Source organism: Aspergillus flavus, chromosome 5 (genome assembly GCF_009017415.1).
Source record: "Aspergillus flavus chromosome 5, complete sequence".
NCBI lineage: Eukaryota > Fungi > Ascomycota > Eurotiomycetes > Eurotiales > Aspergillaceae > Aspergillus > Aspergillus flavus.
Genome location: NC_092408.1, coordinates 3365693 through 3390843, shown reverse-complemented (window position 1 = coordinate 3390843; position 25151 = coordinate 3365693). Strand labels below are relative to the sequence as shown.

At 50.2% G+C, this 25151-nt stretch overlaps 9 protein-coding genes across 9 annotated transcripts; 4 read left to right on the top strand and 5 right to left on the bottom strand.

The window, feature by feature from the left end:
* Positions 1–830: 830 nt before the first annotated feature.
* F9C07_2234620 (mitochondrial ATPase inhibitor, IATP-domain-containing protein) lies at positions 831–1477 on the top strand (the record flags this gene model as incomplete). The annotated part of the gene is made up of 4 exons (XM_041293255.1): positions 831–961; positions 1082–1147; positions 1296–1361; positions 1438–1477. 4 exons carry the CDS (start codon positions 831–833, stop codon positions 1475–1477), a joined length of 303 nt encoding a protein of 100 aa, XP_041148107.1.
* Positions 1478–1844: 367 nt separating this feature from the next.
* On the bottom strand, positions 1845–4061 carry F9C07_2234619 (nuclear porin; the record flags this gene model as incomplete). The annotated part of the gene is made up of 3 exons (XM_041293239.1): positions 1845–2054; positions 2105–2228; positions 2308–4061. 3 exons carry the CDS (start codon positions 4059–4061, stop codon positions 1845–1847), a joined length of 2088 nt encoding a protein of 695 aa, XP_041148106.1.
* A 500-nt stretch (positions 4062–4561) lies between these two features.
* On the top strand, positions 4562–6440 carry F9C07_8928 (uncharacterized protein; the record flags this gene model as incomplete). The annotated part of the gene is made up of 4 exons (XM_041293254.1): positions 4562–4652; positions 4720–5334; positions 5394–5647; positions 5730–6440. 4 exons carry the CDS (start codon positions 4562–4564, stop codon positions 6438–6440), a joined length of 1671 nt encoding a protein of 556 aa, XP_041148105.1.
* A 938-nt stretch (positions 6441–7378) lies between these two features.
* Positions 7379–8172, bottom strand: F9C07_8927 (uncharacterized protein; the record flags this gene model as incomplete). The annotated part of the gene is made up of 2 exons (XM_071511841.1): positions 7379–8057; positions 8081–8172. The coding sequence occupies 2 exons, from the start codon at positions 8170–8172 to the stop codon at positions 7379–7381; spliced, it is 771 nt and encodes a 256-aa protein (XP_071364578.1).
* A 359-nt stretch (positions 8173–8531) lies between these two features.
* Positions 8532–10942, bottom strand: F9C07_2222907 (uncharacterized protein; the record flags this gene model as incomplete). Its single annotated transcript, XM_071509740.1, has 2 exons — positions 8532–8875; positions 9139–10942. The coding sequence occupies 2 exons, from the start codon at positions 10940–10942 to the stop codon at positions 8532–8534; spliced, it is 2148 nt and encodes a 715-aa protein (XP_071364577.1).
* A 2568-nt stretch (positions 10943–13510) lies between these two features.
* F9C07_2072960 (uncharacterized protein) lies at positions 13511–18771 on the top strand (the record flags this gene model as incomplete). The annotated part of the gene is made up of 4 exons (XM_041293232.2): positions 13511–13568; positions 13641–13784; positions 13851–16579; positions 17032–18771. The coding sequence occupies 4 exons, from the start codon at positions 13511–13513 to the stop codon at positions 18769–18771; spliced, it is 4671 nt and encodes a 1556-aa protein (XP_041148103.2).
* A 249-nt stretch (positions 18772–19020) lies between these two features.
* Positions 19021–20379, bottom strand: F9C07_1695827 (60S ribosomal protein uL14). The gene is made up of 5 exons (XM_041293221.2): positions 20274–20379; positions 19899–19946; positions 19518–19764; positions 19365–19442; positions 19021–19303 (listed from the first exon to the last, which is right to left on the bottom strand). The coding sequence occupies exons 1-5, from the start codon at positions 20285–20287 to the stop codon at positions 19271–19273; spliced, it is 420 nt and encodes a 139-aa protein (XP_041148102.2). The 5' UTR covers positions 20288–20379; the 3' UTR covers positions 19021–19270.
* A 40-nt stretch (positions 20380–20419) lies between these two features.
* On the bottom strand, positions 20420–23465 carry F9C07_2285252 (histone deacetylase 1). The gene is made up of 4 exons (XM_041293220.2): positions 22880–23465; positions 22510–22810; positions 21908–22449; positions 20420–21854 (listed from the first exon to the last, which is right to left on the bottom strand). Exons 1-4 carry the CDS (start codon positions 23069–23071, stop codon positions 20832–20834), a joined length of 2058 nt encoding a protein of 685 aa, XP_041148101.1. The 5' UTR covers positions 23072–23465; the 3' UTR covers positions 20420–20831.
* Positions 23466–23668: 203 nt separating this feature from the next.
* On the top strand, positions 23669–24936 carry F9C07_8920 (putative proteasome regulatory particle subunit; the record flags this gene model as incomplete). Its single annotated transcript, XM_041293231.1, has 4 exons — positions 23669–23737; positions 23879–24132; positions 24193–24728; positions 24788–24936. The coding sequence occupies 4 exons, from the start codon at positions 23669–23671 to the stop codon at positions 24934–24936; spliced, it is 1008 nt and encodes a 335-aa protein (XP_041148100.1).
* Between the last annotated feature and the right edge of the window lie 215 nt (positions 24937–25151).

The window sequence follows — 25151 nt, the reverse complement described above, 5'->3', positions numbered from 1 at the left end:
TAGTGGTCCTAGTCCAATGGTCACCTCCTCCATAGGCCCGTATCCAAGCACCAGAGTCCCCTTTGAAGAAATGAGATGTCACCTATTATTATCGTGTTCAACTGTGATTAATGAGAATGAATCCTTAACTACTCCCACTGCCCCGGACCAAATACGATCCCACGGACTTGGTTCGGGTATCGGAAATAACTTCAGTCGATAGATAAGGGAGACAGGGAGACCCAAGAAGGTTTCCAATTGTTTGCTCTGGACGGAGGATTAATGAATCGCGTGTTTACTCTTTTTGCTTTCTCTCTCTCGCTTCTAGCCCCAACATCTAGAATGAATCCATCCCTGTTTCTAGAATTTCGGACAGGGAGGGAAAGAATGTGATACTAATTAATAAACACATATTGCGGTATTAATAGAAACATTCAATAATTTCAATTTCCCGCGCGTGAGCAAAGTCGTAGTACTAGTTAGTAAAAGTAGTACTAGGAGTAACTGTACTGGACTAGGGGATTCCACAACAACAAAATGGGCAACAACAACAACATCGCTCACCTGACCCGCTGACTCACCCGCGTTGCCAACAGACCACCACATCACATGATCCACCGCGAACCCGAGTGTCGTCATTGGGTCTCGACCTTCGTCTGACAAGCCAAAACAGCTGGAAGGTACCAGTGCAACCAATCACTCACCACTCAGGTACTTTAGAAGAACCTTTTGTTCCTTCTCCCCTCATTCCTCCTTCTCATTCTTCTCTTCCTCACACGCAACATACTCTCTCCTAAACCTCTCTTTCAACGAATTGCATCACATCCCACACCTCACCCTCCACAATCACCATGCTCCGTCAATCCATCAGACCTCTCACTACCGCTAACCGCGCCCTCGTCTCCCGGTCTTTTTCAGCTCTCGCCCCCAAGATGGCCGCAGGTGATACCGGTGCTCCCCGTCCCGGTGGTTCCCAGCATGCGTACGTCGCTCTTTAACTTCCCCCTGTTGTTTTGAGCCGGTAAAAGAGGTCGTCATCCGACCGCAGGATAATGACATCATCGTTGATGAATGGGACGATGGCACTAACGCATGCATCCAGCGACCAATTCACCAAGCGCGAAGCCGCACAGGAGAACCTCTACATTCACGAGAAGGAGCGTGAGAAGTATGTATTCATCATTTCTTCTGTTATCTAAACCCCCCCCCCCCCCCCCCCCCCCCCCTTCGAGCCGTTTCCATTGGCCCAATTCTGTCTGGCATTGGCACGGTTCGGAATTGTCCGGTTGCAAATAGATGCTGACTTGTCTCTGTAGGCTTTTGGCCCTCCGCAACAAGGTCAAGGAACAGCGCAAGCACCTCGATGAGCTGGACAAGCACATGTATGTCTTCTCTAATTCACAGGTTGGGTACTTTGCATTTGGATCGTGGCTAACTTTCTTTCTTCTGCGATTGTAGTGAGGAGTTGACCAAGAACCAGGGCGGTGAACAGAACTAGATCCTTCATATTTGATGATCTTTTTTACATCGGATGACGCAGTTTTTTTAGCTCACAGTTTCCGATCACGGTAGCATATTATACATGATTTAGTTTCCCTCGATGTAATCTACACTCTCCGGTCTATTTCGGTCTCTCTTGTGATTTTTAAATATACGGTAGTTGGCATTCTGCCAAGCCATGGACGCGTATAATTGTCATTAGCCCATTGTTAAACCACCAACAATAGCCTGGAAATGAAAAGAAAAAAATCAGACACAGCTCCGACCCAGCACAAGTACATTATATTCTCCGGTCAATGATAACGATCGCCGTATGTTTCCTCGTATAACTAAACCCATGATTTCGAAAGTTCCTCATCACTCCATTACCGACGTCCCATATAAGAGCGATAAAAATCATCAGCCGCAGTCGAATTGGCCATGCCGGAGCTGCTGAAGCCATAACCGAACCGGGAAGACAGAGACTGTCCAGCCTTCTGGGCTGCGCTGACCTTGGTTTGGAGTTCGGATGTGCCTTGATCGATAACCTGCAGTTGCGACAGGTGGGAATTGAGAATGCGCACGATTTGAGAAATCTAGCGGAATTATTAGTAGTTGCGCAATCAGTAGTGAGGGCTATACTGACCGGTTCATCTGCCTTGTTCGTCTTGCTGAGCGTCGCAGAGGCACCATTGACCTCTTCGATCATGCTGGTCAGATCCTTACCCATCTCGTCCAGGCGCTCCGAAAGCTTCTCAGCCAGCTTGTAACTATAGGTGTGTCAGTGTGCGCCGCCTCGGTAAAAAAAAAAAAAAAAAGAAGAAGACTGTAAAAAGGAAGAATACGTACGTCCTCTCACGTTCCTGGTCAGGTCCCTGCAAAGATTCACCAGGTCCCACTTGCTTCGACATCATTTCATCCACTTCACGTTCATACCGATCCAGCCACGAACCCAGTTCCTCCTGCTGACCCTCGACCGAGGCAAGCTGGCGCTCGACTTCTTGTGTCGCACGCTCCGCATCAACCGTACTACCGTACAACTTCTGCACCTTGGTGCCGTTCTCAACAAGCATCCGGTCCCATTCGGCAACCTTCTCCGCCTGCTCTTTGAAGTCCTTCTGATACTTAGTCAGATCAGTGGCCCACCGGGTGATGATCTCATCCATGGTCTTATTTTTCAGGCGAGACTGAGCCGGAGGAGTCGGCCCAGCAGTCGACGCGCCAAGCGCAGCGCCCCCGGTTGCTGCGTTGCTCGTCGCAGTGGCGCCCGTTGTGCCAGTAGCGGTTGATGTCGCCGGCGCGGAGGGTGTGGTGAGCGATGGCTTAGAAGCATCTGTGGCTGCAGCGGGGGTTGCGGAAGTGGTCGAGGGTTGTGAAGATGCGGTGGTTCCGGCAGGCTTGTTTCCGAACAATCCACCGGTGGGTGCAGCGGGTTGAGTAGCGGGGGGTGCGGTAGCTGTAGTGCTGGGTGCAGTTGTCCCTGTAGGCTTGGCAGCACCAAGCGCAGAGAACATGCCACCGCTAGGAGCAGCTGCAGGAGTTGTCGATGGAGTTGTGGAAGAGGTCGTACCACCAATGGCAGGGAATAGGGATTTTTGCGGAGTAGCAGATGATGCGGCTGGAGTCGTAGAGGGCTGTGCGCTAGTATTTGTGGTGCCCAGAGAGAAAGCCGGCTTAGGCGCGGAGTCTGTTCCAGCAGCTGGTTTCTGGAAAAGAGAAGGTGTCTGAGCGCTCGTTGTCCCTCCAGTGGAAGGAGTTGGGGCAGCACCAAATAGTGGTTTGGGGGCAGTATCAGCACTGGTGGTCGGGGTTGTTGATTCCGCCGGTTTGTTAGCGTTTCCAAATAGATTACCTCCCGCAGGTGCTGCTGGGGTCGAGCCAAACAAAGGCTTCTGCTGTGTATTTTGTGTGTTCGATCCGAAAAGGCCGCCGCCGCCGTTTGACTGAGTCTGCGTCTGCGGAGCTCCTCCGAACAATGGGTTGGTGGAGGGTGCTGTTGCAGTAGTAGGGGTGGTGGATGAAGAGCTAGTTGTATTCACGTTTCCAAATAGACCGCCTGGCTTCTGTGCTGTCTGTCCAAAGAGCGACTGAGGCTGGCCAGTAGCACCTCCCTGTGGTGGAGGACCAGCAGGAGTTGTGGACGCGGTGTTGCCGAAGATCGAGCCTCCTGACTGTCCCGGGGTAGAAGTTGCGTTGGCAAACAGGCCGCCTGCAGGCTTTGCAGCATTTCCAAAGAGACCACCGGCAGGTGTCTGTCCAGAGCTGGGCGTTTCGTTCGTCTTGGGGGTTTGCGACCCACTGCCAAATAGTGAAGGCGCCTGAGTGGTACCCGCGGGTTTACTCTGAGTACCGAAACTAAAAGCAGTAGTACCACTGCTGGGAGTAGCAGCGCTACCAGTGGCACCACCAAAAAGCGTAGACCCTTGCCCACCAGTCGCAGAGCTTGTGCCAAACATCGAAGGCGAGGAGCTGCCGCTTGTTGATGCTCCTATATTCCCAAAGAGACTACCCGGGCTCGATCCAGTGTTCGAATTGCCAGCAGTCCCAAAAAGACTTTTCCCAGAGCCCCCGTTGGAGGCTGGAGCACCGAATGAAAAAGACATGGCGTTCGGTTGTGAAGGAAGGTATCAACAGGGCTACCCTGGAGTGGAAAAAAATAGATACAACTTGCAATCAGTCAATCAATCCAGGAATAATAAGAAGCTAAAGACAGATAATCAAAGAGAACTCACTGCGCCCAGGAATGACGAGCCCTGAAAGATGAATCGGCAGGTGAATGGCTCTTGGTATGGGGATTGGCGCAGTCCAACAGCCAAAACAATCAATTATTCACCCCAAGCTGAGAGTTTCTCTGGAGGAACCGCGCTTGGCTCGGCTGGGCGACTAACTCGACACCTCAGGCAGTAGTGATCTTTCCGCCACTGCCTCAGGCATATGTTCGAGACTCGCATGGAACCGGTTATTCTAACCATAGGGGATCAGCGACAACATCACCACTTGTTCACTGCAACCTTAATTACTCCTTATACCACTTCAATCTTCCCGTCCCAGAAATTATTGTCACTTTTCTACATGTGTCTCTTCAGAAAATAGACCTACTCTAATGTCCGGAAGGCCATCCCGCCCGTCCAGTTCGCACTTGGAGCCCCCAAGCAAAAGCGTAGAGTTAGTGGACTCCGGGGCACGAGACTCCGGTATGGTACATACTGAAACCCACGAGTTGGTCCATCATATTTATCGCTGACAATATTACTTCAACAGCTACAAACAGTGACGAGGATCATTTCTCAGACGCCAGCGAAGGCCATGAACGTGCCCATTCGCGCTCGGCGTCCGGTCGCACATCTCCTGTTCCGCTGACTCGGGTGGAGAAAGTTGACGATACTCCTTCACACGGTGACGTTCCTGGAACTCGGGCATACGAGCTAAGGGGACATGATGCAGTTCCCGATGAGATTGAGGTTATTCCGGAAGGGTCACGCAGTAGAAGCTCCTCGACTGTGGGGCGACCACAGCGCCCTTTGACCCCGGAAGGTTCACCAATTCCGCGGACAATAGTTGAGAAAGTCGATGCGGACCAACCAAGTCATGGAGAGATACCTGGTACCGAAGCGTATGAGAAACGCAAGGCTGATGCGGTTCCCGATATTGTGACGACAGCCTCGGATTCAGATGCGAGATCACCGTCGCACAGTCCAGAGTTAAATGAGCGGGGTCTAAAGGAGGGAATCTCTACCGATGCAGATGTTCCCGAAACAGTCCTCCAAAGAGTAGATACTTTACCGAATGAAGATACAGGATCAAGTCCACGAGCACATCAAAGACGACCGAGCGATGCCTTGCCCGACGTGACGGAAACTGTTCCAGATGGCCCAGGTAGGATCTCTTGGTTTCCATGATAACATGCGATTAAAATGGACGATTAATCAATGTAGATGCACCGTCACCGTTGCAAGATAGCCTCCCGCAACAGAGTCATGATAAGCAGGAAACACCTGTGGCCGGCGACGATAGCGCAAACCAGGCGGCTACAGATGACTTTGATGATTTTGCGGAGGAACAAGACATGGGGGAAGATGACTTCGGTGATTTTGACGATTTCAATGATGGTTTCCAAGAGCCCAGTACAGAGGTTTCTGATGAGGAACCCGTGGTACAAACACCTCAACTTCATACACTACCTACAGTTGTAAGTAACTCCAATACTGTTGCGTAGCCCATGCCTTATAGCCCGTTATTATTGGAAGGCGTAAGCTAACAATGTCTTGCAGCCACCCCTTGTGGATTTTGATTCTTGTCAATCACTTCCCGATGTGTTTGCTGCCCTTGACGAACCTCTTGACCGTCTCTTTCCCGCTTCCAATGAGGTTTCATCACTCCCTCCCATAGAACCACTCCGAAACAACTCAGCTATCTTCAACACTGAACGCTCTTTGTCATTGTGGTCTCAGCTTGTTGCGCCTCCACCACTACAGCCCCAGAATTGGGTAAAATCTCGGATCCGTCGTCTCTTCCTAGTCTCGCTAGGAGTACCTGTCGATCTCGACGAGATCTTGCCAGCTTCGAAACAAAAGAAGCTTGTTTTGCCATCAATCAACCCCGGTGGCCCCGACGCCACTTCGGGGACTCATTCCCGCTCGGGAAGCCAAGTCAGGAAAGATGACGTTCAGAGTGGTGCCAACAGTCCGTCGACGTCTGGCCCACCTCGGAATAGAGCTTCATGGCGACGCGAACCGTCTCCACCGCCCCAATTAGACCTCCCAGCCGTCCGGCGCCTATGCTCCACGACAGACGCAGCCCTAGATGGACTCACGGATGGCGAATTACAAGGCCACGTGAAGGAGCTGGAAAATGTTACGCTCCGTGCTAGCTCTGTCCTCGAATACTGGCTGAAACGACGAGACGGCCTAGTAAGTGAGAAAGAAGCGTTCGAGGGCGTGATTGAGAACCTTGTCAATCACGCCAGGCGTGTGAGAAAATAATGTATAGCATAATGAATCTCCTTTCCCGTTTTATTCCTCTAACAATTCCCCTGTCACCCCTCGCTGTCTCTACTTGGCCCGTTCGAGTTCGGATCTGGGATCCCGTTCTCTTCATTACTTTATTAATACTTTTTGTGTTGGTGAGGTCTGGACCTTGCTATCCCTTGTTTTACTCTAGAAATGATCCCCTTTAGAATGAGATTATAATCTCTGTCAGATAGAATAGGTTAGCTAGGATAGGTAGCCTGAGATCTATAATATACAATCCCGATCTATATCCCTTGTGTTACTTCGCTAGTCTCAACACTATATAATGTTGATTCGCTCAACTAATTGAATTGGAGTTGACCTTGTATAGGAGTGTGTATGTGTATAGTATATATATTGGGTGACCTCCGTACCCAGCACATAGATCTTGCCGTCTCAATGATTCTACTGATTCAAAGAATTTAGTCTACTTCTTTTGATACTACAAAGGCACGTTCATATTGACGGTCAAATAATCCTTCCCCTTCTCTGTTGTCTTGGTGTGCTGTACATAGCACGATACCAAGTGGTAAAATATGTACAAGGTATCTGCCTACATCCCGAGCTAAGTGATGAAAGCGTAAGGGAAAAGAAAGACCAGCCAATTCAAAAATCTACACGCAGTCCCATGCAGGGGTTGAATCAGGAGTGCGAGACAGACAGAAGAAAAAAAAGGGGGAGTAAGAACCAATAACAACAATTTAAGCAAGCTGGGTATCGTAATCAAAACAAAAGCGCCTGGCTTATTTGACAAACAGAAAATCGCAGAGCTCACGTATGCAAAGAACTCGCAAGGCAGGAAGTAGAACAAATGAACGTAAGTCATCAGTCATGTAGGAGTTTTCCTTAGTAAGGGACTCGATGATAGCGATGTTGACCTTGTTTTTCCCTCCCCCCTCTCTCTTTCTTGTTTAGTCCAGAGTGATGACTTCGGGTGGGTGTGTATCATTGACCGGCCCGTTCATGGAGTTGGTCCGTTCAGATTTTGGCCTCTGGGTAGCGGGAGCTGGGGAATGGTTGCTGGGTTCGGGTGCTTTTCGTTTAGAGGGGACTCGTTCCCCAGTGTTTTCGGGCCCGCCTTCTGAAGAGGGTGGTGCGTCTGATTCTGATTTTAATTCCCAGGATCCGTCGGCTTTGATGAGGATTGCCTTTGCTCCTTCAAGTCGATTTGTTCGTGCTAGCTCCGCGCGCACTTCCTGAAGGTAGCCATCGATGACCAGTTGTTGGGGACGCGCATCTTGGCCGCAAATGGGACATTTCCAGTCATTTTTCAGGCTGCGTTTTCCCGACTTCGAGGCACGCGTTTGTATCCAGGTCAAATGATCAAAGCAGTCTTGGTGTTTGCAGGAGCGTCCACGTACAGGACGACTAAAGATTCGTGCGGTGAAAGGATCCACGAGATTGATGCTGAGATGGTCACTGACGACACTCACTTCGTCGTCCTGCAAGCTGGAAGATACACGCTGGCAAATCTGCTCTCGACATTCAGAAGCGGGTAATGCTTGAGCAAGTGAAAATGCTCGAACCAGATCTGAGACCTCCAAAACTTCAACTCCCATTGCGTATAACATATCGTTTGCCTCAGCTGAGCTGCGGATAAAATGTAAAGATACCGCATTATCCCCTTCTCTGAGATGATCAGTGATATCCAACGGGAGATCTTTGCCATTATGCACTCGTCGGCGAACAAAAAGCTCCACTCCATTGACGTGAACATAAAAAACACTCGGCCACACCGACTCGGCAACAGACCACATCGACTCTACAACCTCACTGGTTGCCGAGGGCATCTTGATACACCGCAGTCGATATACAAGATTGCCGCTCGAGTAGAAACGGAGCGAGCGCTGTCCTATTCCGGCCGACCGAGATTTAGGAAACTGATCCAGATTATGTTTTGATAAATTAAACCTCCAATGGAAAGCACATTGTTCCCGACCGAGTGGTGTCGGTGGCACAGCGAAGGAACTGAGATATTGGAACAACTCCATCTCTTTCTCGCCCGCAGGCCCTCTAGAAAGCAGGTAATTGTGTGGGTCACGTAGGTGGACCTGATGGAGAGAATCACGAAGCGGTTGGGGCGGTATTGTATTCAATGGATGGGAGCCTGGAGGGGGAAGAAGAAGGACAGGCGGGGGATGTGGACGAGGCGGTCGCTGAGACAATGGAGAGGGTGGGGGTTGAGTATGATGCCTCAGATTCACTGGTTGCATGGACGGCCCAGCCCCATTGTTTCGTAGCTCTAGCTGAGGTGGCCCTGCAGTTACCTGTCGTGGGACTTGGACCGCGGGTTGCATTGACGGAATTCTGCCTCCCGGTGGAGGATGCGCAATTTGGGACGGATATACCATGGGCGGAACAGTTGCTTGGGTTGGAGCACCGGTTGCTCTCGACATTGGATCGGACAACTGAAACGTGTAAGTGTGTGGAGTGGTCGGAGCGCCGTTAGTCCAACTCGAACGTCGACTGTGGGCAATAGGAGCCGAACGATGAGAGCTTGGAGCGTTGGCTGGCATGCGTGCCGTCGGAGGCACAAACTGATACGACGTTGGGGAGGCTACCTCAGGATAAATGGGTGGAGAGATTGAAGGGCCTGACAGCCTGGTCACTGAATGGGGCACCGAAGCTCCACGACTCGCCATCGCAACGGGCAAAGAATGGGAATGTGTACTCATTGTACCCTGCGACACCAAAGGGCCGGGTTGATTGGGCAATGGAAGCGTCATCTGGGGATTGCGGACCTGAGGACTACCTGTGCTGGTAGGTCTGGCCACCGGATGTAACATAGAATCTCTCTCACTTCCGATCGACATGGGCCCATAGGGCAGGTTCGGGGGTGGCCCCGGCTGATGCGTGACAGCTGCAGCGCAAACCGAGCGGTATGCCTGAACGACCTTCTGGGTCTCTTCTTGAATCTGTGCATTAGATACCAGACGCGGTGATGCGCAACGCTGCTGGTAGTACCGTAGGTCTAGCTCCCAGACGGCCTTCAAATGCTCTTCGCTCTTGGATCCGGGCAATGTACGACACGTGGAGAGAAAGACGGTATACGCCAGAGCCCCTGATGTGATGCCGAAGTTCTTCACAAGCTCGTCGACCAACGGTGGGAACTCCCGCTTTCGCACTTCCTTCACATACATGGGCCACTTTTCACCGAGCAGGCGGAGACATTGCCCGGCCTGCTCCACAGCCTGTCCATATCTAGAACTCTGTATCAACCCAGCAAGTGGGGCAGGAAACTGAGCAGACCATCTGAGAAAACCCCCTGAGACCCGACTGTTTTCTACTAGGAGTCTCCTAATCACATCTAAACCACACTCCTGGGGTACGGAATATCCCGGCAACTGGAAAAATTCTTGTGGGGCAAGGCTATGCAGACAATACACCTGATGAATCGCGAGGAACATAGGATCTCGTTCAGCACAAGCTTGGTACAGAAGTTGTGTCCGTGGCTGTTCTACATTTCCGAGACAATCCCTCTGCTTCAGCTGATGCTGGAAATTTTCAAGTGTCCTCAACGATTGTTCGTAAAATGCGTCATCCAGGAGGGGATTGTGGAATGGATTGCGCCGGGATGTATTAGGGGGCTGCACCATCTGTTGTCTAGGGGATGCGGCAGAGGGTGGAAACGCTGGAGATAAAGCTGGGGAGTGTGAGTGAGATGCGTGCGAGTCCCGTCTCTGCAGTTGCAGAGAAATATTGCTCCTTTCCCGTTGATGCCCAGCCCTGGTAGGATTCCCGGCTATTATATTCACGGCTCCAACACCAACTGGTGAAGATGTAGACACTGCTGCCCCAACCTGTGGCTGGTGAGGCAGCGGCGCTGGCCCCACGGTGTGAGGGGACGGAAATGATGTAACCGAGGGACTTGCGCCATTGCGATTGACGATATTGCTGGAGCTGTCATATATTGGAGAAGGGACTACGATCGGGGTTTGGAGGGTACGCGAAGCGGACCGCCGAGACACAACGGTGGTGGTAGCTGTCGCTGCTAGAGGAGGGTCGGGCCCCGCTCGGTCAGAAACGACGTGCCACGACGAGTCCTGCGAAATGGGAGATTGCTGCTGGAACTGCTGCTGGGCGTGACCAGGAGTCACCGGGGACATTACATTCGGCTGCGATTGAGGGGGTAAGGGCGCAGCGGCAGCAGTGGTGACTGACGCGGCATTCTCTTGACTTTGGGATGGCACGGGAAGCACGCGAAGAGAGGACGACTCTCGCATGCCTTGTTGACGCGTCCGGCCAGCAGCAGCAGCAGCAGCAGCATCAGTATCAGTAACAACTTTATCCGAAGGAGCAGTGGTAGCTGAACCGTCAGGTAATTCGGAGTGGCAGGAGAGAGAAGAGGAACAGTTGGCTGCATTCAGCATCCACGATCTCCGCACACCACCTAGAAAAATGTTGGCAGTGGAATTGGACGATTCGACGGAATTTGGGTTAGAATTAACATTAGGTAAGTGGGTAGTTGGGCTCATGATGACAGAGCATCTTCTGGTTCATTTTCTTTCACTTGGTTTTCTTTTTTCTTCTCTTGGACGCATAAGAAATTATTGGAGTCCAGAATGAAATTGGAGTGAGGGAAGAATCCATGTAAATGTGAGAAAGCTATTTGTCCGGGAGATAGACCGGCATACAAATAAGAAACGATAATTAAGTGAGCGAGAGAAAAAAAAAAAGAAAAATCCGGAAAAGAAAATCAATATCAATTATTGCGCGTAACATACATACACGCTCTTGTACCGCCGAGAACAGATAATTATGATGCTGTCCCCCAAAGTAGAAAAAGAAAAAAGAAAAGTTCACACTGGTTTGGGAGTTATAAGTTATAACGACCGGTGATGAAGAGAAACTTCCAACGGGGTTTGCTAAGTTGATTGATTACTCACCGTAGTTCAATGCTGTGTGATAGAGCGCTTCTTATAGTCTTTTCTTCGGATTTTTGTTTGTATTTTTTTTTTTGGTCTTATTTTACCTTCAGTTTGCTCTTCCTTTCTTTTCTTTCCTTTTCTTATTTTTTTTTTCTATTTCTCTCTCGCTTATTTACTCCCTATCAATTGGTTTCCAGATTAGTATTACTAAAAACAACTGCGCTAATGTAGTAAGAGTCGTAGTAATGCTTATTATCCACGCAGGCGGTTAACTGAAACAAGGAAAAAGTACAGTGCAGGTGGATAATCAAAACCAAAAAAAGAAAAAGGAACGAGGAAGAAACAAACTGATTCTCTCATTAGGCTTAACATTTATGCATGACTATCCTCTTGAGTCTCAGGATTCCCATGCATGACCCTAAGTCAGTTTATTGGGATGAAACGAACCCATCGAGGAAGCCTAATCTTTCTGGACCTGTCAAGTTTCTGAGAAGGCTGCATTAGTTACAAGGTATGTCGATCCCTACCTAGTCCTTTCCCGAGAGTCAAGTGATGGATCCAAGGGAGAGACTTATCAGGTTTATACTCAGTACGCCATGTATGTATCCCTTGGACGGTGTGGCTGGGGGATTGTACTATAGGTAGTACTAGTGGTATCTCGTCTACGGAGCATTCTCGTTTCACTCTGATTGGAGAGAGTGGATAGAGTCGAGAATGATTCTATACATATTGCCTTCGGTGGGGAGAAGTATATCATATCAATCCAGGTTTGAGTTGATACATTGGAGCAATGATTGCCGTTTTCGCTTGTCTGATGCATACATATTGAACAGAGTCGATCGTCATCGTTCTGACTGGTATTTATTAATCTGTTCTATTTAGAGATCCTCCTCGTGGAAAAATGTCAGCCGTTGATCTATGTGTACATATAAATCCATGTAAGGCACCGTTCGTTCCTCTCTTAAGTGAACAGCTGTTCGGTGATGAAGTAGTTGTTGGAGTGAGACTCTGTTGGCTCCAGTCATCATCTCCCATTTCCCTCCCAATTAGGGCTCGGTCACATCTGTCCATTGCCTCACTCATGCTACAGCAATTGAAGAGCACCACCCAACTTGGATTTAATTCTTAAACCTAAGATTTTGGCTCAATCCCCTGTCCCTGTGACTCCGGTTCCCCTTTTGTTCTTACTTTGATCCTGACTCTGATCGTTCGTCCCCATTTCTCCTATCCGACAATACTCTTTCACCTTATACCTCAGGCCACATCCGGTACCCTCAGGCCTTAAGGTGTATATGGTCACAGCGTGACTTCCCGCAGCCTCACCATTAATTCCCTTCTTGGGTCTGGAACTTTACAATTTATTCTCAGCTTTTACTCCTCTTTTGCTCTTCTCCTCTCTCTTCTCCCTCCTCCTTCATCCTCCCTCTCCATCACAATCTCACAACCTTCCACGTCGATCAGGGAGGACACTGAAGAGAAGAAGTCAAAAAAGAAAAACAAAGCAAAAAGCCAAGAAGCCCAAAAGAGAACTCAACGCCCAATTTTCTCAAGACTAATTTCCCAAGGGGCCATTTAATTTCCACTGGTGACCCGTGCTGCGTTGCCGCTCAGTTAGCGCCCCTACTGTACGTCGATTACAGCAGTGATCCTGACCGACCTTTGAAAGCACATCTCAAGCGCCTTAGATCGTCGTTTTACGTGCACCTGTTCCTTTCGGTCGATCTGATCCCGGTCCGTAAGAAGAGCTAACGCTTGTTCTTTTTTTATCGCTCCGAACCTAGCCTTCTTACGAGGTCCGGAGGAATTGACCAGCGATCTATATATCATCAGCTCTGACCCTCCTCCCTCTTCCCTTATTAGCGCCACTGGGAAAACGAACTTCCTTCCAGACCCGCCGCTTTTTTGTCCCCGCTAATTCTCCTTCTCGCCCATTTGAGGCAGGCTTGGATTCCTCAACCCAACCCGCATTCTCTACATTCCATTCACTCCCCCAACCTTCGTCTACTGCGACGATCTTCGCCCAGCCATCCGCTGCCCTTGTGGTTGCCAGATATCCCCGCCAGGGCTGCGGCCCCCATGTCCTGCGCAATCCCTCCGCTGTTATCACTGCGTTCTTGTGACGTTTGACCCCGCACTGGCTCTTTAGACATCATTGACTCCGAGGAACCACCGCCAATGGCTCTCGCAACGCCTCCTCGCAATGTCCACCCGGGAGACCTGCTCCTAGTTGTTCGTGAGTGACCCGACCGTGGTCGCATACAAATTCCGCGACACTCGGTTTGTTTGACACTGACCGTGTTGGTAGATGATTTTGAGGCCCGTGGACCGGATGAGCTTAACTTGCGTCGCGGCGAAAAAATTGAGCTAGTCGAGTTGGATGATGGGTTTGGTGATGGATGGTATCTTGGAAAGGATTTAAACACAGGAACTCAAGGTCTTTTCCCGGGAGGTAAGGTCTCACCAAAACAGCTACTGTCTGAAAGGAAGTGTCGCTAACGCAAGCACAACCCCTCAGTATACACTACCGCTGCCCCAAAGATTCCCATCCGGCCGCAGAAAGATACCCTTGGACCAAATACATTGAAAACCGACCTCCGTAATGTGATAGGACAGGAAATATTTGCTTCGCCTATTAGTGGCGAATCTACGCCTCAAGCGTCCCGACGTGCCAGCACGTCTGATATGAGCGCGCCAGATATTGATGATTCAACGGCCCCGACACCCTCCCCAAAACAACAGCAGAGGTCTAGCTCCTCGCCATTACCGACGTCTAAAATGGCGATCGACATTCAGAAGTCCATCCGACAGTCCATTGATGGTCACTTGAGTGGCCAGGACAGTCCGGTGATGAACGAAACTCTGAGTGTCATCGATGAACACATTACCGATCTGAGTACACCTCGCCACAGTGTGACTGCCTCCCAAGATTCCAAGACGGTGAATGACTCGGCAAGCGAATATAGCAGCACTTTCGAGCACCGAATGTCTTACATTAACGGGCATGAAACCGACGAAGAAGAAGAAAAACAGCCGACAGAGGAACAAGTTCGCCGATGGAACCATTTAGAGACCGCGAAACATTTACGCCAGTTAGGACTTGAAGCCAAACACTGTGACATATTCGAGGACCAGGAGATTACTGGTGATGTACTCCTGGATATGAACCAGGATTTCCTCTTCATGAAGGAGTTCGATTTCGGTGTTATGGGTCGGAGATTGAAGACGTGGCATAAAGTTAAAGCCTTCCAGGAAGAGGTGAAGGGTATTCCGCAGCAGCAATCATCACGCGGCTCATCTTTTGCGACCCCTCAGGATGAACGTGCCCCTAGTCGCGCAAGTCACACTGGCCCTCTCTTTCCTAGAATTCCCAACCTGAGAGGGCCAAACGGCCCGACACAACACCCGCGACTTGTCAGTAGCACTATGCAGAGCAACACGGGTTCTCCCCTGACGTCACAAGCCCCAGTATGGATGGACCACTCTAGGAGACCATCGGCTGCGTCCGTTCGTGAGATCAACCATTCGCGGCGCCATTCTTCGATCGATACCACCAACCGATACTCAGGGGTGGGAGACTCTTCTCCTGCCAGCCACCACAAGAAAAGTTCGTTCGATCGGGGTTGGACCTTAAATGGTGCTTCGGGATCCCAACGGCGTCCCGGGTCAGCTCTCGGAGCGCCAAACGAGACTGCTCTCCCTCAATCTGTGTTTCACGTGGCGGAGTCCAATGGTTCTGACTCGGCTACCGCTGTTAGCGATGACTTAGATCGCGGCTACTTTTCGGGCCCGGAGGGAGATACCCGAAAGAATCGGCGTGTCCTGCAGAAACGAAGCTCTACCTATGGCAGTGTTTCCACACCATCTAGCATCCCCGATGAGCACTTCCAGCTCAAAGTCAACAAACGTCACTCACGTATCAACAGTGCTGATTCGATCAGAGATGCGGCTCAAATGACACCTCCCACAGCGAAAGCCTCCCCACCCAGGGGTCGTTTCAGGAGTTTGAGCACTCGAGCTTCGGACCGACATGGCCAGCAGTCATCTAATCCGCCATCTGCGGAAGAGAAGTCTTCTGGCTCCGGGTTCTTCGCCGCATTCTCTCTGGGTGGAAAAAATAACGAGGAGCAGTCTCAACGCTCAAGCACTTTACCTCTTCAGGGAATCAAGAACGCTGGGCCTAAATTCCGACGTGCTGTTGGTCTCCGTGCCATGTCCGAGGCTGTTAAAGGGATCGATACCTCCGTCGCTCCCCCGTCTCCTAGTAAAGATCCCGAGTCCCCGTCCACTAGAACAGGATCGACAACCCCTTCGACCACCAAGAGCTCAGAACGACATAGCACGGATGGTTCGGGCAAGGCTGTAGAAGGTGGTGCTTCCATGCCACGTGCCCGTACCCTCCGGTCCGGAACCAAGTCGAAGAAAGATACAAGCGCTTATACCCAGGGCCTGGAGAAGAAGACACCGAAAGAGCAGATGAAAGGATGCGACTTTTCGGGGTGGATGAAGAAGAAGTCTTCCAACCTGATGACAACGTGGAAACCGCGTCTCTTTGTGCTGCGTGGCCGTCGTCTGTCGTATTATTACTCTGAAGACGACACCGAGGAGCGTGGTCTTATCGACATTACGGCCCACCGTGTGCTTCGCGCGGATAACGACCCTCTCATTGCCCTGCATGCGACCCTAACTGGTTCCACAGCCTCTCCAACTTCGCCGTCTGGGTCTACTGCCGATGGCCCTTCATCTGATAAAGCCTCGGGCTCGGAATCCTCTCTCCGTGGGTCCAAGCCCGTGGGAGAAGGCCCGTTTTTCTTCAAACTTGTACCACCGAAATCGGGCACTTCTCGGACGGTGCAGTTCACGAAGCCTGCTATCCATTATTTCCAGGTAGACAGTATTCAAGAAGGTCGCTTGTGGATGGCAGCGTTGATGAAGGCTACCATTGAACGGGATATGGAACTCCCCGTGGAGACTACCAATAAACAGAAGACTGTTAGTCTTAAAGAAGCCCGTCTAATGAACCAGCGGCCTCCCGCGCTGCTGCCGACAACTCCCGCAACTCAAGGAACAGAGGAGAAAGACGAACATTTGACGACCACCACAGAGGAGAGCGGCTTGATGATTCAAGGTCTCGGGGATGAGCAAGTGCCTACCCATGGGGACGATGACGAGAAAAAACGGGTTTCGAGCCCTCTTGGTGGCCTTGGTGTCGGCCCGCCCTCGTTGCTCCCTGAATCAGTCGCAAAGGTAGATTGATCGTGTTACTGAGAAGACACAGCCACTGCTTAATCACACTTTGTTTTGCGTGCTTTCAATGTTACCGACCTGTTTGGCGTTTATGTGATATACCCCCATTTGGATTATTTGATCTCAAGCTTACAGTCGTTTCACCTTTAATTTTATCGAATAATATCGTGTTAGCTCTTTGACATCGTTGGGTGACCAGGCTCTTGAAGACAAGAATACATAACGCGCGAGCTCCAGTAGTCAATCTTGTACATGTAATGGATTTTCTAAAATTAGGGCTGATTTAATGCTCCATCAAGGATGATCACCCGCACGCCAAACCCTCCTTTCATGACCCGTCGTTTTAAGGTTTTTTTTTCTTTTACTTTTCTTGCTTTTATTACACCTCATATCAGAGAAGCGCAAGATGAGATTATACTTATTTGACATGGCTTCCCTCTGAAACAAACAAGACCATTAGCGAATACAACACGATATCCTCCGCCAATGGTGCTGCGATTCTCCGGTTTGCCTCCATGTTCCTCCGCCGGCTCCTTTCCCGCGTCCTCTCCCTCCTCCTGCCGCTGGCGATAGCAAGCAGCCTTTACCTCTATTTCTATCCTGTCTTTCATGGCTGCGCGTTTCCGCTCCCCAGGGATGATCACACAGGGCTCCTTTCGAATTCGTTTACCAGTGCGCTCCGCCAACACTTTTCACCGCAATCGGCAGAGAACCCCGCTATCTTCAGACTTCTGGTCCTAGCGGATCCCCAGCTAGAAGGCGACAGCTCTCTCCCGAAACCCGAAGATGAACTTTCTGCTCGGATTCAACATCACTGGGCAACAGTGAAGTCATCGGTGAACAAGACGGAGCCTCGTCAAATCCTCACCGCCATCTCAACCGCAGTAGACTCCCTCGCTAGCGAAGATATCCCTCGCGCCTTCCGTGCAGCTCGGAAACGGCTCGATCTATTGGGCAACGACTACTACCTTGCGCATATTTATCGCACTCTACATTGGTGGAGTCGCCCAACACACGTCACGGTTCTGGGTGATCTGATCGGGAGCCAGTGGGTGACAGACGAGGAGTTTGATCGACGCGGCCGCAGATACTGGGAGCGGGTCTTCAAGGGTGGGGAGCGCATTAACGATGATATTACAGCAACTGGCGCAAGGAATTATAGCGGTAGCGAAGGGAAGAGTACTGAACTAGAGACACTCAATGCTACGCATTCCGCATGGACACAGAGGATCATCAATATCGTGGGAAATCATGATGTAGGATACTCTGGGGACGCAAGTGAAGCGCGGATTGAGCGGTTCGAGCGCGTGTTCGGCCGTGCGAACTGGGATGTGCGATTTCAGCTCCCACTAGAGCAGGTTGATAACGCGACTGCACCCCTCAGTGCTCCCCCAACGCTGCATCTGATCAACCTCAACACCTTGACTCTCGACTCCCCGGCCCTATCCTCGGACATCCAGTCCCATAGCTACGCCTACATTAACGATCTGATCTCTCATCGATTGTACCCCGTGGAAGACCGCACGACATTTACTCTCCTTCTGACCCACCTCCCCCTACACAAGAAGGAGGGTATATGTACCGACGGTCCTTACTTCACATTCCATGAATCAGACGACGAGGATGGCCCCGACGATGTGCCGCGCTTCAAGGAAGGAGGATTGAAAGAACAAAACCATCTCAGCGACCACATCAGCAGCAGCGGAGTCCTCCAGGGGATTTTCGGCATGACAGGAGACGAAAGCGGCCCCGGCGGAGGAAGAGGACGGAATGGACTCATTCTCACAGGCCACGACCACACAGGTTGCGACGTGGTCCACTTTGTGAACCGAACTATAGATACAACAACCGCCGAAGACTCCGAACCACGAAGTTGGAAATGGGACGCAAAACGCTACGATAACGCTGTCGATAACTCTACGCCCGCCATTAGAGAAGTCACTCTCCGCTCTATGATGGGTGAATACGGCGGTAACGCAGGCCTGCTTTCTCTCTGGTTTGATACTACTGTTAATGAATGGAAGTATGAGATCACGATGTGCATGGCTGGTGTGCAGCATATCTGGTGGGCAGTGCATATTGTTGGTCTTTTGACTTGTATACTTCTTGTCGGGTATATATTGGCTGGTTCGGGGTCGAAACCAAGCGTTACAAAGAAGATTGAGGTTGGACAGGAGAAGAAGAGGAATTAAGACCAATAGACCTGGGAAGACATGCTGTTTTGGTGGCTCAAACAACCAAAGTTGAAGTGCCAACAACTATAGATTTCTTGTACTTATCATTATATAGGATATGCCCTGTGGACTTGTATATTATGACATAAACCATCCAAAAGAGTACTCTACGATTACACGCAAACGACCCTTGGGTGCGGTTTCGAAACCATCACCAGTAGATAACCAAAGAGAATAACCTACAGCGATACGGAGGAGCAATTACGCACGATGAAGGAAGGTAAGAAGGACGCCCCCATTTTCTGAATTTTTATATTCCGAGTCGCCATATAAGAGACAAAAAGAAACACGTCATAGAGGAAATTGAAGTGACGAAACTCGCGGTTCTAGTATTATCACCCGGTCGTTCCTGATTTTCGTTTCCCGTTCATAGTTGCACCCAAAACGAATTTGATTTGATTCCCCTGCTTGGTATCGAACTATTTCCTTTAATATTTTCCAAGACGGTTCTCCTTGTTTACATGACAACACCAGAGTTGGAAGCGATACGCTGTTGAGATATTTCGTTAGCATGAATATTTTCTGGGATACGGAGGACATGGAATGCTTACAGGCCAGAGCTCAGCAGCCTCCTTTCCGACGGGGCCGGTGATGGCGGATCCCTTCATCTCACCCTTGGCGTTGACGATCTGTACAGGTATTTATTAGCAACGTGGCCTTCTCCTTCAAAGTTTATCATGTCGATATGAACGAAAAATACGTACGACACCAGCGTTGTCCTCGAAGTAGAGGTAGATACCATCGGGACGTCTCCAGGGCTTGCTCTGACGGACGACAACGGCGGGCATGACCTTCTTACGGAGCTCGGGCTTTCCCTTCTTGACGGTGGCCATGACCATGTCACCGACACCAGCGGCGGGGAGACGGTTGAGGCGGGCACCGGTACCCTTAACGGAGATGATGTAAAGGTTACGGGCACCGGAGTTGTCGCAGCAGTTCATGACGGCGCCGCTGTAAGAATAACCCAGTTAGTTTCCTGACCGTCGGGGGTTGACTATTGATGGACGTAGATATATGTAATGTATGGGGTTTTCGTCTCGACATTGGGGGTTCATGATTCGAGATAGGATCGGTTCTCGACGTACCAAGGCAGACCGAGCGACATCTTGAGCTTGTTGCCCGAGGAACCACGACTGTAGAAGAGCGATTCGTTAGCATAATCCCCTGTGCATGTTCTGGCCGTAAAAACTCAAGAGCAAAGAATTTTGTTGGTTCTTCTAACTGTCCCCGCAGCCAGAGTCTGAGTATCTCCCCGGGTTGTTCTTCTGGCCGTCATTCTTTTATCCCTGTCCCTTGTGCGATCCTTCCACCGTCGTTGCCCTTCTCTTTCTTCCTGATAATTGATTTCCTTTGCCCCGTATACCTTGCCCACAAACCCGGTTCGATAAACTCAGACCACCATTGTAGACCCTCGCTCATAGTCGAACAACGCAGAAAAAAAAGAGCCAGTCAAAACTCACCCTCTTCCAGACATCTTGGCTGTGTATCACGTAAACGGTGTCGGATACTAGAAAATTGGCGAAGGAAGCGACGAAGGTCGACAGTATCAGGCGTCGTCGAGGGATTGCTCGGGTTTCCGAATTGCTTTCTCGCTTAGTGTGTCGTGGGTAAAATCTTGGCGCCTCAGCGCTATTGGCCCGTCGAGGGCCCATGGTGAATTAGGGCTCAGTCGATACGCTATCCCCCCTTGGGATTAGAGTGCTTGGATGGATTAGGTAAGCTTGCTGTATGGGGTGCTCTAGACATGCTCTACTACGGGGAGTACTAGTTTTGTGCAAGAATCCTGCAATTTGAGACGATTCGGTGAATATGTATGAATTTGTTGAAGTCTTAGCCAATATATGCATTTGCGCATGGTACATGAATTTTAAAAAAAGAATTGCTCAACCTACAGAGTCAGAGAATAGAAAAGACATGAGACATAGCAGAATACCTTCCTTCATGGATGCAGTAACCCAAACACCATATTGCCAGCCTTTGCGCCCGGAACCCTGATAAACGCCTCTAAAAAGCGGAGCCTATGCCTCGCTCTTGGTGGGCTCCTTCTCTTGAGGTTCACCAGTTGATTCCTTTACTTCCTTGGGTGATTCCTGCTCTGCTTTGGCTGGCTCAGGCACATCCTTAGGAGCTTCTGGGCTCTTTTCTTTGGTCTCAGTTATCTCTACTGTTTCCGCTACCTCACTTGCTTCAGCTGGCCCTGAGTCCTCTACGGACTCCTTCTGAGGGGCCTGTGCATCGGCTGGAGAGGACGGCTCTGTTGCAGGTTTGTCCGTAGCTGGTTTTTCTTCAGCGGGCTTCTTTTCTTCTGCCTGGGCCTCACTTGGCGCTACGGATTGCTCCTGCTGCTCTGTTTCGGGCGCAGCGTTGCCCGCGTCTTCCATGGTGATATCTTCATCCTGTGCCTTGGGGGACGGCTGGCGAGAAATAGGCGCAGAGGGAGCTGCTTGCTCTTGACCATCAATCGCCATTTCCGTTGGTACTGCTGCGGATGCCTCCTCAGCCCTTGATGGTGGCTCGGCGACGGAAGGTGTTGCGGGTGCCTCGGTTTCAGTCTGTGGGGCATCGCCCATCTTCGCGTCGGCGGTAGTATCCATGTCATCGTCAGGTACCGAAGAAGCATCGGCGGGGGTAGCCATTCCGCTCTCAAGTCCAGATTCAACATCAAGGTTGCGATAGTTGACTTGGTTCCTCCGTTTCATTATGCCAGGTTGGCGGCGGACTCCGTTGGCAGCGTTCTCTTCTTCGTCTTCGCTATCACTAAGTTCACCTGGTTTCTCGACATATTGATCGAATCGCCTTTTGGTGAAACGCTTGTCTTTATTTTCGTCCTCATCCAGATCGTCCAAGATTGCATCCGCTTCATCATCCATGCCTTCTACAAGAGGGTCGCGTGGTACGTCCGTCATCTGTACGGAAGGTGCAAACGAAGTTCGCTTAAGGTTCTCGACAACTTGCGCACGGATCTTATCTAGATACTCTTTCGTGTTGGCGTTATCCATATTTGATGGCCGCACATCCAGCTCATAATCCGGAGCAAAGTACTGTTCATGTTAACAACTTCTGACATGAATATGTTTGAGGAAAACGATCTCACCTCGTAGTAATCATTGTAGGGAAGCTCGGAGCCCAAAGGATCCCCAACAAGAATACCAGTCTCAAATGCCCAGGTTCGCGCAACGTTGCGCATTGTGTAACCTCCTCCTCCAAGAATTAAGGTGGGTAGATTAAAGCTCTTGATGAAGTTCACACAGTTGGCATGTCCTCTCATACTAAGGTTGAAGCACCCCAAACGGTCCCCGGAAAGACTGTCACCACCGCATTGGAGAACCACTGCTTCTGGTCGGTACCACTCCATAACACTCTTGATGACGGGCTCAAAAATACTCTTATAAGAAACGTCGTCGATACCATCGCGGAGTGGAAAGTTTACGGCGTAATATTTACCCTGGCCTACACCGATATCGCGGAGCTCGCCAGTTCCTGGGAAGTACTCTCCGTATTTGTGGAAAGAGACAGTCATAACACGATCTGTAGTGTAGAAGGCTTCTTCAACACCATCACCATGATGTACATCAATGTCGACGTACAGCACTCGCTGCTTGAAGCGCAACAACTCAAGAATGCCTAGCACAATATCTATAGAGGATTCGTTAATGAGTCTTCAAGGCACAGCGGGAAAATACGGTTCCTTATTACCGTTCACGTAGCAGAAACCACTTGCTTCACTCTTCTTCGCATGGTGAAGACCACCAGCCCAGTTGACAGCAATGTCGCATTTATTGCGATTAAGTCGGGCCGCGCCCTCCATACTACCTCCTGCACTAATTCCGCAGAATTCAAAAAGACCGTCGAAAACAGGACAATCATCACCGACATTATACTTGCTTTGCTCCTTGGCGTAGGTGTCCATGTTATCCGGCGTTACTTTAGAAAGGAAGTCGATATATTCATCCGTGTGGAATTGGGTCATCTCGTATTTAGACGCTGGTTTTGCGCGCTATGAGATTTGCAGGTTAGCAAAGCCAACATCGCGCAGTAACAACTTGGGAGAGCTTGCACCACTTACATAGATTTCCATTTTCTTATAGAGACCGTAGTTCATAACCAAGCTATGTGTCATCCTTATGCGATGAGGCTTCATTGGGTGTCCCGAGACGTAGGCATAGTTACCAACGTCGGAGTCGTAGAAATATGCGACCTTCTTGCCACGGTCTGACCCGTTGGCATTGATCGGGTCCAAGGGAGCTAAGGAAGTCATCTTGGATGACAATGTATGAGAGAGCACCGATAGCGTTCGCTCAAATTGAAATTAGGAGATATATGCCTTGGGGCACGGCGAATTCTCGGTTCTGCTGGTGATGTAAAAGGAAGATGTAGAGGATGACGGGCTGGAGACAAGGGGAGGGGTCCAGATACTTGGTAATCAGGTCCCGGTTTTAGATCGCCCTATCAAGGAAAGAGAGGAGAGGGAAATAGCAGGATCAAGAAGTTATGATAAGTGACTGGACCGCATTCCCATGGCCGGGGAGAATGAGAAACGAAGGTCGAAGCGAAGGGGAAAGAAAGGCGGGAGCGCCAATTAACGGTCCAAAGCTGTGTCCACCGCCTTCGTCAGTTAGGCTTCTTGGAGCTCAACTGCGGCTTCACCTCCAACCACCATCTCTTATCGCTTGCATCCCATTTCAACCCCCCTCATCTACCTTTTAGTCATTACTCCATTATCGCGTTATTTGCGAGCTCCCTCCCACGTTGCAACCCTTTGACATCCCGATCAACTCTTCTGTCTTTCGGGGCTTCCCTCTAGGAAGCTATCCTTTACCTTTACATCTCCGATACTTATATTCCGTCAGCAGCTATGGAGCGACTTGGTCGGATGCTTCAGGCTGCCCAAAGCATGGGCATGGGTGGTGCTGCCCCCGGTGGTGTAAGTCGAGCCTCGACATTCCTTAATCACTGTTCTCCTAAGGCGGTTCTTTCCGTGTACCTTATGTGGCGCTGTACTCGATTAAGATTCTATCCGAATTACACACCTGTGAAGCTATTATACTGATATTTTATTATTTAGGATACCCCTAACCTGATCGATAACTCCGAAACAGTACATATCTCATCGTTGGCTCTGCTGAAGATGTTGCGACATGGTCGGGCAGGTGTACCTATGGAAGTCATGGGTCTGATGTTGGGAGAGTTCGTGGATGAATATACAGTTCGAGTAGTGGATGTGTTCGCGATGCCTCAGAGTGGTACTGGTGTTAGTGTCGAAGCTGTGGACCCCGTCTTTCAGACCAAGATGATGGACATGCTCCGCCAAACAGGACGGTAAGCTTTGACTAGGCCTCTAGCCTTACTTGGAGCGATATTGATTCTTCGATTATGCAGACCAGAAACCGTTGTTGGCTGGTATCACTCTCACCCTGGTTTTGGCTGCTGGCTCTCATCTGTCGATATCAACACCCAGCAATCCTTCGAGCAGCTCACCCCGCGCGCTGTCGCCGTTGTCGTTGACCCTATCCAGTCCGTCAAGGGCAAAGTTGTTATTGATGCTTTCCGACTTATTCAACCCCAGACTGTGGTCATGGGTCAGGAGCCTCGGCAAACCACATCCAATTTGGGTCACCTGAATAAGCCGTCGATCCAAGCACTCATCCACGGCCTGAACAGGCACTACTACAGCATTGCTATCAATTACCGTAAGACAGGGTTGGAGGAGAACATGTTGATGAATCTGCATAAGCATGTTTGGACGGAAGCCTTGCAGATGAAGGATTTCCATGAGGAAGGCGAGCACAACGTCGACCGCATGAAGCAGCTCGTCAGCCTCGCCGAGGGCTACGAAAAGCGAGTTAAAGAAGAAACGGAACTCAGCAAGGAGCAGCTCAAGACAAGATATGTCGGAAAGGTCGATCCCAAGAAGCGTAAGTCATATTCGGAACTCCAGTTTTGTTTTCCTTATACATATTAACTATTGTTATAGACATCGAGGATGTAAGTCAGCAGTTGATTGAAGATAATATTGTCGCAGTCTCGCGGCAGATGATCGATAAGGAAGCCTCAGTTGCCAGGCAATCAAATGGAAAAGGCGCTCAAAACGGTGCCAGTATGGAGGTGGATGAAGACCTATAGATGATTAGTGAGTATTATGAGGAGTATCATAATATCTGTTCCTGCAACATGAGATACAGGACAGTAGTCCTGTCTCGCAGGGGCAGCCATCATGCACGGAAACAATTATAAATGAATGACGTTTCAACTTGTACTATTCAATCACCGCATAACTACGACTCAGTCGTTGTGCTAGCTTCGTTGTACGGTTTGACTATGACACATATTTACATATA

What these genes read in the sequence shown, in the direction of transcription:
- F9C07_1695827 (XM_041293221.2), bottom strand. An exon ending in ATGTCGCTCGGTCTGCCTTG is followed by an intron (nt 19,765 to 19,898) that starts GTACGTCGAGAA and finishes TTATTCTTACAG; the next exon opens with CGGCGCCGTCATGAACTGCT. An exon ending in AGGCTGCTGAGCTCTGGCCT is followed by an intron (nt 19,304 to 19,364) that starts GTAAGCATTCCA and finishes ATATCTCAACAG; the next exon opens with CGTATCGCTTCCAACTCTGG.
- F9C07_2285252 (XM_041293220.2), bottom strand. Translation starts at nt 23,071, where the DNA reads ATGACTTCCTTAGCTCCCTTGGACCCGATCAATGCCAACGGGTCAGAC. An exon ending in TGGTTTCTGCTACGTGAACG is followed by an intron (nt 22,450 to 22,509) that starts GTAATAAGGAAC and finishes AATCCTCTATAG; the next exon opens with ATATTGTGCTAGGCATTCTT. An exon ending in CCTACAATGATTACTACGAG is followed by an intron (nt 21,855 to 21,907) that starts GTGAGATCGTTT and finishes TAACATGAACAG; the next exon opens with TACTTTGCTCCGGATTATGA.